Consider the following 12,588-nt stretch of genomic DNA (forward strand, 5'->3'; position numbering starts at 1 on the left):
GCTCGGGAGAGTAATGTGTGGGGAGATGGTGCTTGAGAGGGTAATGGGTGGGGAGATGGTGCTGGGTGGGGAGATGGTGCTTAGGTGGGAGATGGTGCTGGGGAGGGCAATGGGTGGGGAGATAGTGCTGGGGAGGGTCATGGGTGGGGAGATGGTGCTGGGGAGGGTAATGGGTGGGGAGATGGTGCTGGGGAGGGAAATGGGTGGGGAGATGGTGATGGGGAGGGTAATGGGCAGGGAGATGGTGCTGGGGAGGGTAATGGGCAGGGAGATGGTACTGGGGAGGGTAATGGGTGGGAGATGGTGCTGGGGAGAGTAATGTGTGGGGAGATGGTGCTGGGGAGGGTAATGGGTGGGAAGATGGTGCTGGGGAGGGTAATGGGTTGGGATTTGGTTCTGGGGAGGGTCATGGGTGGGGAGATGGTGCAGGGGAGGGTAATGGCTGGGGAGATGGTGCTGGGAAGGGTAATGGGTGGGGAGATGATGCTGGTGAGGGTAATGGGTGGGGAGATGGTGCTGGGTGTGGGGATGGTGCTGGGGAGGGTCATGGGTGGGCAGATGGTGCTGGGGAGGTTAATGGGTGGGGAGATGGTGCTGGGTGGGGAGATGGTGCTGGGGAGGGTAATGGCTGGGGAGATGGTGCTGGGTGGGGAGATGGTGCTTGAGAGGGTAATGGTGGGGCGATGGTGCTGGGGAGGGCAATGGGTGGGGAGAAGGTGCTGGGGAGGGTCATGGGTGGGGAGATGGTGCTGGGGAGGGTAATGGGTGGGGAGATGGTGCTGGGTGGGGAGATGGTGCTGGGAGGGTAATGGGCATGTAGATGGTGATGGGGAGGGTAATGTGTGGGGAGATGGTGCTGGGGAGGGTAATGGGCGGGAAGATGGTAATGGGGAGGGTAATGGGTGGGAAGATGGTGCTGGGGAGAGTAATGGGTGGGGAGAAGGTGCTGGGGAGGGTAATGGGTGGGGAGATGGAGCTAGGGAGGGTAATGGGTGGGGAGGTGGAGCTAGGGAGGATAATAGGTGGGGAGATGGTGCTGGTGGGGAGATGGTGCTGGGGAGGGTAATGGGTGGGGAGATGGTGCTGGGGAGGGTAATGGGTGGGGAGATGGTGATGGGGAGGGTAATGGGTGGAGAGATGGTGCTGGGGAGGGTAATGTGTGGGGAGATGGTGCTGGGGAGGGTAATGGGCAGGGAGATGGTACTGGGGAGGGTAATGGGTGGGAGATGGTGCTGGGGAGAGTAATGTGTGGGGAGATGGTGCTTGAGAGGGTAATGGGTGGGGAGATGGTGCTGGGTGGGGAGATGGTGCTTAGGTGGGAGAAGGTGCTGGGGAGGGTAATGGGTGGGAGATGGTGCTGGGGAGGGCAATGGGTGGGGAGATGGTGCTGGTGAGGGTCATGGGTGGGGAGATGGTGCAGGGGAGGGTAATGGCTGGGGAGATGGTGCTGGGAAGGGTAATGGGTGGGGAGATGATGCTGGTGAGGGTAATGGGTGGGGAGATGGTGCTGGGTGTGGGGATGGTGCTGGGGAGGGTCATGGGTGGGCAGATGGTGCTGGGGAGGTTAATGGATGGGGAGATGGTGCTGGGTGGGGAGATGGTGCTGGGGAGGGTAATGGCTGTGGAGATGGTGCTGGGTGGGGAGATGGTGCTTGAGAGGGTAATGGTGGGGCGATGGTGCTGGGGAGGGCAATGGGTGGGGAGAAGGTGCTGGGGAGGGTCATGGGTGGGGAGATGGTGCTGGGGAGGGTAATGGGTGGGGAGATGGTGCTGGGAGGGTAATGGGCATGTAGATGGTGATGGGGAGGGTAATGTGTGGGGAGATGGTGCTGGGGAGGGTAATGGGCGGGAAGATGGTAATGGGGAGGGTAATGGGTGGGAAGATGGTGCTGGGGAGAGTAATGGGTGGGGAGAAGGTGCTGGGGAGGGTAATGGGTGGGGAGATGGAGCTAGGGAGGGTAATGGGTGGGGAGGTGGAGCTAGGGAGGATAATAGGTGGGGAGATGGTGCTGGTGGGGAGATGGTGCTGGGGAGGGTAATGGGTGGGGAGATGGTGCTGGGGAGGGTAATGGGTGGGGAGATGGTGATGGGGAGGGTAATGGGTGGAGAGATGGTGCTGGGGAGGGTAATGTGTGGGGAGATGGTGCTGGGGAGGGTAATGGGCGGGGAGATGGTACTGGGGAGGGTAATGGGTGGGAGATGGTGCTGGGGAGAGTAATGTGTGGGGAGATGGTGCTTGAGAGGGTAATGGGTGGGGAGATGGTGCTGGGTGGGGAGATGGTGCTTAGGTGGGAGAAGGTGCTGGGGAGGGTAATGGGTGGGAGATGGTGCTGGGGAGGGCAATGGGTGGGGAGATGGTGCTGGTGAGGGTCATGGGTGGGGAGATGGTGCTGGGGAGGGTAATGGGTGGGGAGATGGTGCTGGGGAGGGAAATGGGTGGGGAGATGGTGATGGGGAGGGTAATGGGCGGGGAGATGGTGCTGGGGAGGGTAATGGGCAGGGAGATGGTACTGGGGAGGGTAATGGGTGGGAGATGGTGCTGGGGAGAGTAATGTGTGGGGAGATGGTGCTGGGGAGGGTAATGGGTGGGAAGATGGTGCTGGGGAGGGTAATGGGTTGGGATTTGGTTCTGGGGAGGGTCATGGGTAGGGAGATGGTGCAGGGGAGGGTAATGGCTGGGGAGATGGTGCTGGGAAGGGTAATGGGTGGGGAGATGATGCTGGTGAGGGTAATGGGTGGGGAGATGGTGCTGGGTGTGGGAATGGTGCTGGGGAGGGTCATGGGTGGGCAGATGGTGCTGGGGAGGTTAATGGGTGGGGAGATGGTGCTGGGTGGGGAGATGGTGCTGGGGAGGGTAATGGCTGGGGAGATGGTGCTGGGTGGGGAGATGGTGCTTGAGAGGGTAATGGTGGGGCGATGGTGCTGGGTGGGAAAATGGTGCTTAGGTGGCAGATGGTGCTGGGGAGGGCAATGGGTGGGGAGAAGGTGCTGGGGAGGGTCATGGGTGGGGAGATGGTGCTGGGGAGGGTAATGGGTGGGGAGATGGTGCTGGGTGGGGAGATGGTGCTGGGAGGGTAATGGGCATGGAGATGGTGATGGGGAGGGTAATGTGTGGGGAGATGGTGCTGGGGAGGGTAATGGGCGGGGAGATGGTACTGGGGAGGGTAATGGGTGGGAAGATGGTGCTGGGGAGAGTAATGGGTGGGGAGAAGGTGCTGGGGAGGGTAATGGGTGGGGAGATGGAGCTAGGGAGGGTAATGGGTGGGGAGATGGAGCTAGGGAGGGTAATGGGTGGGGAGGTGGAGCTAGGGAGGATAATAGGTGGGGAGATGGTGCTGGTGGGGAGATGGTGCTGAGGAGGGTAATGGGTGGGGAGATGGTGCTGGGGAGGGTAATGGTGGGGAGATGGTGATGGGGAGGGTAATGGGTGGAGAGATGGTGCTGGGGAGGGTAATGTGTGGGGAGATGGTGCTGGGGAGGGTAATGGGCGGGGAGATGGTACTGGGGCGGGTAATGGATGGGAAGATGGTGCTGGGGAGAGTAATGGGTGGGGAGATGGATCTGGGGAGGGTAATGGGTAGGGAGATGGAGCTGGGCAGGGAAATGGGTGGGGAGATGGTGATGGGGAGGGTAATGGGCGGGGAGATAGTGCTGGGGAGGGTAATGGGCAGGGAGATGGTACTGGGGAGGATAATGGGTGGGAGATGGTGCTGGGGAGAGTAATGTGTGGGGAGATGGTGCTGGGGAGGGTAATGGGTGGGGAGATGGTGCTGGGGAGGGTAATGGGTGGGGATTTGGTTCTGGGGAGGGTCATGGGTGGGGAGATGGTGCAGGGGAGGGTAATGGCTGGAGAGATGGTGCTGGGGAGGGTAATGGGTGTGGAGATGGTGCTGGGTGGGGAGATGGTGCTGGGGAGGGTAATGGGTGGGGAGATGGTGCTGGGGAGGGTAATGTGTGAGGAGATGGTGCTGGGTGGGGAGATGGTGCTGGGGAGGGTAATGGGTGGGGAGATGATGCTGGTGAGGGTAATGGGTGGGGAGATGGTGCTGGGTGTGGAGATGGTGCTGGGGAGGGTCATGGGTGGGCAGATGGTGCTGGGGAGGGTAATGGGTGGGGATATGGTGCTGGGTGGGGAGATGGGTGGGGAAATGCTGCCAGGGGGGTTCATGGGTGGGGAGATGGTGCTGGGGAGGGTAATGGCTGGGGAGATGGTGCTGGGTGGGGAGATGGTGCTTGAGAGGGTAATGGGTGGGGAGATGGTGCTGGGTGGGGAGATGGTGCTTAGGTGGGAGAAGGTGCTGGGGAGGGTAATGGGTGGGAGATGGTGCTGGGGAGGGCAATGGGTGGGGAGATGGTGCTGGGGAGGGTCATTGGTGGGGAGATGGTGCTGGGGAGGGTAATGGGTGGGGAGATGGTGCTGGGGAGGGAAATGGGTGGGGAGATGGTGATGGGGAGGGTAATGGACGGGGAGATGGTGCTGGGGAGGGTAATGGGCAGGGAGATGGTACTGGGGAGGGTAATGGGTGGGAGATGGTGCTGGGGAGAGTAATGTGTGGGGAGATGGTGCTGGGGAGGGTAATGGGTGGGAAGATGGTGCTGGGGAGGGTAATGGGTTGGGATTTGGTTCTGGGGAGGGTCATGGGTGGGGAGATGGTGCAGGGGAGGGTAATGGCTGGGGAGATGGTGCTGGGAAGGGTAATGGTGGGGAGATGATGCTGGTGAGGGTAATGGGTGGGGAGATGGTGCTGGGTGTGGGGATGGTGCTGGGGAGGGTCATGGGTGGGCAGATGGTGCTGGGGAGGTTAATGGGTGGGGAGATGGTGCTGGGTGGGGAGATGGTGCTGGGGAGGGTAATGGCTGGGGAGATGGTGCTGGGTGGGGAGATGGTGCTTGAGAGGGTAATGGTGGGGCGATGGTGCTGGGTGGGGAAATGGTGCTTAGGTGGGAGATGGTGCTGGGGAGGGCAATGGGTGGGGAGAAGGTGCTGGGGAGGGTCATGGGTGGGGAGATGGTGCTGGGGAGGGTAATGGGTGGGGAGATGCTGCTGGGTGGGGAGATGGTGCTGGGAGGGTAATGGGCATGGAGATGGTGATGGGGAGGGTAATGTGTGGGGAGATGGTGCTGGGGAGGGTAATGGGCGGGGAGATGGTACTGGGGAGGGTAATGGGTGAGAAGATGGTGCTGGGGAGAGTAATGGGTGGGGAGAAGGTGCTGGGGAGGGTAATGGGTGGGGAGATGGAGCTAGGGAGGGTAATGGGTGGGGAGGTGGAGCTAGGGAGGATAATAGGTGGGGAGATGGTGCTGGTGGGGAGATGATGCTGGGTGAGGGTAATAGGTGGGAAGATGGTGCTGCGGAGGGTAATGGGTGGGGAGATGGTGCTAGGGAGGGTAATGGGTGGGGAGATGGTGCTGGGGAAGGTAATAGGTGGGGAGATGGTTCTGGGGAGGGTAATGGGTGGGGAGATGGTGCTGGGGAGGGTAATAGGTATGGAGATGGAGCTAGGGAGGGTAATGGGTGGGGAGATGGTGCTGGGGAGGGTAATCGGTGGGAAGATGCTGCTGGGGAGGGTAATGGGTGTGGAGATGGAGCTAGGGAGGGTAATGTGTGGGAAGATGATGCTGGGGAGGGAAATGGGTGGGGAGATGGTGTTGGGGAGGGTAATAGGTGGGGAGATGGAGCTAGGCAGGGTAATGGGTGGGAAGATGGTGCTGGGGAGGGTAATGGGTGGGGAGATGGTGCTGGGTGGGGAGATGGTGCTGGAGCGGTAATGGGTGGGCAGATGGTGCTGGGTGGGGAGGTGGTGCTGGGGAGGATAATGGGTGGGGAGATGGTGCTGGGGAGGGTAATGGGTGGGGAGGTGGAGCTAGGGAGGATAATAGGTGGGGAGATGGTGCTGGTGGGGAGATGGTGCTGGGGAGGGTAATGGGTGGGGAGATGGTGCTGGGGAGGGTAATGGGTGGGGAGATGGTGATGGGGAGGGTAATGGGTGGAGAGATGGTGCTGGGGAGGGTAATGTGTGGGGAGATGGTGCTGGGGAGGGTAATGGGCGGGGAGATGGTACTGGGGAGGATAATGGGTGGGAAGATGGTGCTGGGGAGAGTAATGGGTGGGGAGATGGAGCTGGGGTCGGTAATGGGTGGGGAGATGGAGCTGGGCAGGGAAATGGGTGGGGAGATGATGCTGGGTGAGGGTAATAGGTGGGAAGATGGTGCAGCGGAGGGTAATGGGTGGGGAGATGGTGCTAGGGAGGGTAATGGGTGGGGAGATGGTGCTGGGGAAGGTAATGGGTGGGGAGATGGTTCTGGGGAGGGTAATGGGTGGGGAGATGGTGCTGGGGAGGGTAATAGGTGGGGAGATGGAGCTAGGGAGGGTAATGGGTGGAGAGATGGTGCTGGGGAGGGTAATCGGTGGGAAGATGCTGCTGGGGAGGGTAATGGGTGGGGAGATCGAGCTAGGGAGGGTAATGTGTGGGAAGATGGTGCTGGGGAGGGTAATGGGTGGGGAGATGGTGTTGGGGAGGGTAATAGGTGGGGAGATGGAGCTAGGGAGGGTAATGGGTGGGAAGATGGTGCTGGGGAGGGTAATGGGTGGGGAGATGGTGCTGGGTGGGGAGATGGTGCTGGAGCGGTAATGGGTTGGGAGATGGTGCTGGGTGGGGAGGTGGTGCTGGGGAGGATAATGGGTGGGGAGATGGTGCTGGGGAGGGTCATGGGTGGGGAGATGGAGCTGGGGAGGGTAATGGGTGGGGAGATGGAGCTAGGGAGGGTAATGGGTGGGAAGATGGTGCTGGGGAGGGTAAAGGGTGGGAAGATGGTGCTGGGTGGGGAGATGGTGCTGGGGCGGGTAATGGGTGGGGAGATGGTGCTGGGTGGGGCGGTGGTGCTGGGGAGGATAATGGGTGGGGAGATGGTGCTGGGGAGGTTAATGGGTGGGGAGATGGTGCTGGGTGGGGAGATGGTGCTGGGGAGGGTAATGGCTGGGGAGATGGTGCTGGGTGGGGAGATGGTGCTTGAGAGGGTAATGGTGGGGCGATGGTGCTGGGTGGGGAAATGGTGCTTAGGTGGGAGATGGTGCTGGGGAGGGCAATGGGTGGGGAGAAGGTGCTGGGGAGGGTCATGGGTGGGGAGATGGTGCTGGGGAGGGTAATGGGTGGGGAGATGCTGCTGGGTGGGGAGGTGGTGCTGGGAGGGTAATGGGCATGGAGATGGTGATGGGGTGGGTAATGTGTGGGGAGATGGTGCTGGGGAGGGTAATGGGCGGGGAGATGGTACTGGGGAGGGTAATGGGTGAGAAGATGGTGCTGGGGAGAGTAATGGGTGGGGAGAAGGTGCTGGGGAGGGTAATGGGTGGGGAGATGGAGCTAGGGAGGGTAATGGGTGGGGAGGTGGAGCTAGGGAGGATAATAGGTGGGGAGATGGTGCTGGGGAGGGTAATGGGTGGGGAGATGCTGCTGGGTGGGGAGGTGGTGCTGGGAGGGTAATGGGCATGGAGATGGTGATGGGGAGGGTAATGTGTGGGGAGATGGTGCTGGGGAGGGTAATGGGCGGGGAGATGGTGCTGGGGAGGGTAATGGGTGGGGAGATGGTGCTGGGGAGGGTAATGGGTGGGGAGATGGTGATGGGGAGGGTAATGGGTGGAGAGATGGTGCTGGGGAGGGCAATGGGTGGGGAGACGGTGCTGGGGAGGGTCATGGGTGGGGAGATGGTGCTGGGGAGGGTAATGGGTGGGGAGATGCTGCTGGGTGGGGAGGTGGTGCTGGGAGGGTAATGGGCATGGAGATGGTGATGGGGAGGGTAATGTGTGGGGAGATGGTGCTGGGGAGGGTAATGGGCGGGGAGATGGTGCTGGGGAGGGTAATGGGTGGGGAGATGGTGCTGGGGAGGGTAATGGGTGGGGAGAAGGTGCTGGGGAGGGTCATGGGTGGGGAGATGGTGCTGGGGAGGGTAATGGGTGGGGAGATGCTGCTGGGTGGGGAGGTGGTGCTGGGAGGGTAATGGGCATGGAGATGGTGATGGGGAGGGTAATGTGTGGGGAGATGGTGCTGGGGAGGGTAATGGGCGGGGAGATGGTGCTGGGGAGGGTAATGGGTGGGGAGATGGTGCTGGGGAGGGTAATGGGTGGGGAGATGGTGATGGGGAGGGTAATGGGTGGAGAGATGGTGCTGGGGAGGGTAATGTGTGGGGAGATGGTGCTGGGGAGGGTAATGGGCGGGGAGATGGTACTGGGGCGGGTAATGGGTGGGAAGATGGTGCTGGGGAGAGTAATGGGTGGGGAGATGGATCTGGGGAGGGTAATGGGTGGGGAGATGGAGCTGGGCAGGGAAATGGGTGGGGAGATGATGCTGGGTGAGGGTAATAGGTGGGAAGATGGTGCTGCGGAGGGTAATGGGTGGGGAGATGGTGCTAGGGAGGGTAATGGGTGGGGAGATGGTGCTGGGGAAGGTAATAGGTAGGGAGATGGTTCTGGGGAGGGTAATGGGTGGGGAGATGGTGCTGGGGAGGGTAATAGGTATGGAGATGGAGCTAGGGAGGGTAATGGGTGGGGAGATGGTGCTGGGGAGGGTAATCGGTGGGAAGATGCTGCTGGGGAGGGTAATGGGTGTGGAGATGGAGCTAGGGAGGGTAATGTGTGGGAAGATGATGCTGGGGAGGGAAATGGGTGGGGAGATGGTGTTGGGGAGGGTAATAGGTGGGGAGATGGAGCTAGGCAGGGTAATGGGTGGGAAGATGGTGCTGGGGAGGGTAATGGGTGGGGAGATGGTGCTGGAGCGGTAATGGGTGGGCAGATGGTGCTGGGTGGGGAGGTGGTGCTGGGGAGGATAATGGGTGGGGAGATGGTGCTGGGGAGGGTAATGGGTGGGGAGGTGGAGCTAGGGAGGATAATAGGTGGGGAGATGGTGCTGGTGGGGAGATGGTGCTGGGGAGGGTAATGGGTGGGGAGATGGTGCTGGGGAGGGTAATGGGTGGGGAGATGGTGATGGGGAGGGTAATGGGTGGAGAGATGGTGCTGGGGAGGGTAATGTGTGGGGAGATGGTGCTGGGGAGGGTAATGGGCGGGGAGATGGTACTGGGGAGGATAATGGGTGGGAAGATGGTGCTGGGGAGAGTAATGGGTGGGGAGATGGAGCTGGGGTCGGTAATGGGTGGGGAGATGGAGCTGGGCAGGGAAATGGGTGGGGAGATGATGCTGGGTGAGGGTAATAGGTGGGAAGATGGTGCAGCGGAGGGTAATGGGTGGGGAGATGGTGCTAGGGAGGGTAATGGGTGGAGAGATGGTGCTGGGGAAGGTAATGGGTGGGGAGATGGTTCTGGGGAGGGTAATGGGTGGGGAGATGGTGCTGGGGAGGGTAATAGGTGGGGAGATGGAGCTAGGGAGGGTAATGGGTGGAGAGATGGTGCTGGGGAGGGTAATCGGTGGGAAGATGCTGCTGGGGAGGGTAATGGGTGGGGAGATCGAGCTAGGGAGGGTAATGTGTGGGAAGATGGTGCTGGGGAGGGTAATGGGTGGGGAGATGGTGTTGGGGAGGGTAATAGGTGGGGAGATGGAGCTAGGGAGGGTAATGGGTGGGGAGATGGAGCTAGGGAGGGTAATGGGTGGGAAGATGGTGCTGGGGAGGGTAATGGGTGGGGAGATGGTGCTGGGTGGGGAGATGGTGCTGAAGCGGTAATGGGTGGGGAGATGGTGCTGGGTGGGGAGGTGGTGCTGGGGAGGATAATGGGTGGGGAGATGGTGCTGGGGGGGTAATGGGTGGGGAGATGGTGCTGGGGAGGGTCATGGGTGGGGAGATGGAGCTGGGGAGGGTAATGGGTGGGGAGATGGAGCTGGGGAGGGTAATGGGTGGGGAGATGGAGCTAGGGAGGGTAATGGGTGGGGAGATGGAGCTAGGGAGGGTAATGGGTGGGGAGATGGAGCTGGGGAGGGTAATGGGTGGGGAGATGGTGCTGGGGAGGGTAATGGGTGGGAAGATGGTGCTGGGCAGGGTAATGGGTGGGGAGATGGTGCTGGGGAGGGTCAGGGGTGGGGAGATGGTGCTGGGGAGGGTAATGGCTGGGGGGATTGTGCTCGGTGGGGAGATGGTGCTGGGAGGGTAATGGGTGGGGAGATAGTGCTGGGTGGGGAAATGGTGCTGGGGAGGGTATTGGGTGGGGAGATGGTGCTGGGGAGGGTAATGGGTGGGGAGATGGTGCTGGGGAGGGTCATGTGTTAGGAGATGGTGCTGGGGAGGGAGATGGTGTTGGGTGGGGAGATGGTGCTGGGGAGGGTAATGGGTTGGGAGATGGTGCTGGGTGGGGAGAGGGTGCTGGGAAGAGTAATGGGTGTGGAGATGCTGCTGGGTGGGGAGATGGTGCTCGGGTGGGTAATGGGTGCGGATATGGTGCTGGGGAGGGTAATGGGTGGGGAGATGGTGCTTGGTGGGGAGACGGTGCTGGGGAGGGTAATGGGTGGGGAGTTGGTGCTGGGTGGGGAGATGGTGCTGGGGAGGGTCATGTGTTAGGAGATGGTGCTGGGGAGGGAGATGGTGTTGGGTGGGGAGATGGTGCTGCGGAGGGTAATGGGTGAGGAGATGGTGCTGGGTGGGGAGATGGTGCTGGGGAGAGTAATGAATGGGGAGATGGTGCTGGGTGGGGAGATGGTGCTGGGGTGGGTAATGGGTGGGGAGATGGTGCTGGGGTGGGTAATGGGTGGGGAGATGGTGCTGGGGTGGGTAATGGGTGGGGAGATGGTGCTGGGAAAGGTAATGGGTGGGGAGATGGTGCTTGGTGGGGAGATGGTGCTGGGGAGGGTAATGGGTGGGGAGATGGTGCTGGGGAGGGTAATGGGTGGGGGGATGGTGCTGGGTGGGGAGATCGTGCTGGGGGGGTAATGGGTGGGGAGATGGTGCTGGGTGGGGAGATGGTGCTGGGGAGGGTAATGGGTGGGGAGATGGTGCTGGGGAAGGCAATGGGTGGGGAGATGGTGCTGGGGAGGGCAATGGGTGGGGAGATGGAGCTAGGGAGGGTAATGGGTGAGGAGGTGGAGCTAGGGAGGGTAATGGGTGGGGAGATGGTGCTGGGGAGGGCAATGGGTGGGGAGATGGTGCTGGGGAGGGTAATGGGTGGGGAGTTGGTGCTGGGGAGGGCAATGGGTGGGGAGATGGTGCTGGGGAGGGTAATGGGTGGGGAGATGGTGCTTGGGAGGGAAATGTGTGGGGAGATGATGCTGGGGAGGGCAATGGGTGGGCAGATGGTGCTGGTGAGGGTAATGGGTGGGGAGAGGCAGCCTCACCTGGAATGTGCTTGGCCCACCCGATGATCACCACCAGCTCACGGTCCGCCAGGTCGCACAGGGTGGTCAGGGCCTTGATGTCGCCCTCCGGCATAGATGGGTCGGGCATGGCATAGATCTTCTCGGGCTCTGCCACCAGCAGGTGTGAGACAATTTTAGTCACTGCAAAGTTTAACCAAGAATTCAAGACACTGAAAGGCACAGAGTACAGGTAGGCACAGGGAACACCGAGAATACACACAGAGAGGGGCCCATAGCATGCGGGGGACACACAAGTGCAGGGGACACACACAGCCACGGACAACAAGGAGCACAAAGACTATACTACATGCAGGCATTGTGGGACAGTGATTACAGGTACACACTGACACAGGAGGACAGCGAGAACCTGTACAGAGGAGCACAGAGACTTGAATACAGAGAGTACATGTCAATGGGGCCCCTGGGAACCCAAATATATTCCTAGCTGGAGGGACACAAAGGGCCGCATTCTGAAAACAGGCTCTGGTGCAAATGAAGGAGTGCACCAGCGCGTGTTGGCCGGATGCGCCACAAAGGGCATTAAAAGTGGCGCATCAAAAAAGGGCACCTGTTGAGGGCCCTCCATCCCATGCGCACTGAATGGTGGAAGGGATGTTTCTGTGCATTTAATAGTGCATCTCAAATTCAGAATCGGAATGTGCTTTGAAATGGGCAACAAGCAAACAAATTCTTAAGGGCCTGTATGGAACAGGTGCAAGGGGATGTGCAATGCGCGAGAGGGGCACTTCTGACCCTCTCTGGAGTTTTTTTTCAAAGTGTGTCCATCTTGCATTTCTATTCCTCGTATAGGGATAGAAATGTTTTTTTTCTTAGTGTGTCTGCATTTCACAAGGGCAGTCACACTAAATGTAGCTCCAGCACCCATGACCGCGCGAGCAGCCTGTTATACACCAATGTCAGGAGCAAAGCACGGGTTCAAGCCAGCACATGATCTGGGCTGAGCACCCCAGAATGGCGCAGATAACCATTGTGAATAAGGTGACCTGCGCATTTCTTGGGATCACACAAGCAAAAAGAATGCGTACTCTGCACCGGCGCAAAGTCTTCACACATAAATTAAAGTGCATAGGAATAGCACACATGTTTAAACCTTTGAGGGGCGCAGGAAGCACACACACAGCTGCATGCGGAAGGAGGGAGTGTGCTTAACGGTATTAACCAAAATGACCTTTTAAAATTGGCCCTTTGTCCTAATTGACCTAATTATAGTGGTCCTAATTGACCTTCTGCACAATTGACCTTTATATTATTTTAGGTATTTCATATATATATTGGGTTGG

General features: G+C 60.0%; 1 protein-coding gene across 2 annotated transcripts in view; it reads right to left on the reverse strand.

The window, feature by feature from the left end:
* Positions 1 to 12,588, reverse strand: part of ESRRB (estrogen related receptor beta) — a 305,163-nt gene that overhangs the window by 58,910 nt on the left and 233,665 nt on the right. Inside the window, exon 5 of one of the 2 annotated variants that reach the window (XM_069638025.1) lies at positions 11,267 to 11,395. In XM_069638025.1, coding sequence (XP_069494126.1) covers positions 11,267 to 11,395 — 129 coding nt within the window. Of the gene's footprint in view, positions 1 to 11,266; positions 11,429 to 12,588 lie in introns of both variants that reach the window. The other variant, XM_069638024.1, reaches the window with a different exon arrangement.

The sequence above is a fragment of the Ambystoma mexicanum genome, chromosome 14 (genome assembly GCF_040938575.1).
Source record: "Ambystoma mexicanum isolate Mex_15411 chromosome 14, UKY_AmexF1_1, whole genome shotgun sequence".
Taxonomy (NCBI): Eukaryota; Metazoa; Chordata; class Amphibia; order Caudata; family Ambystomatidae; genus Ambystoma; species Ambystoma mexicanum.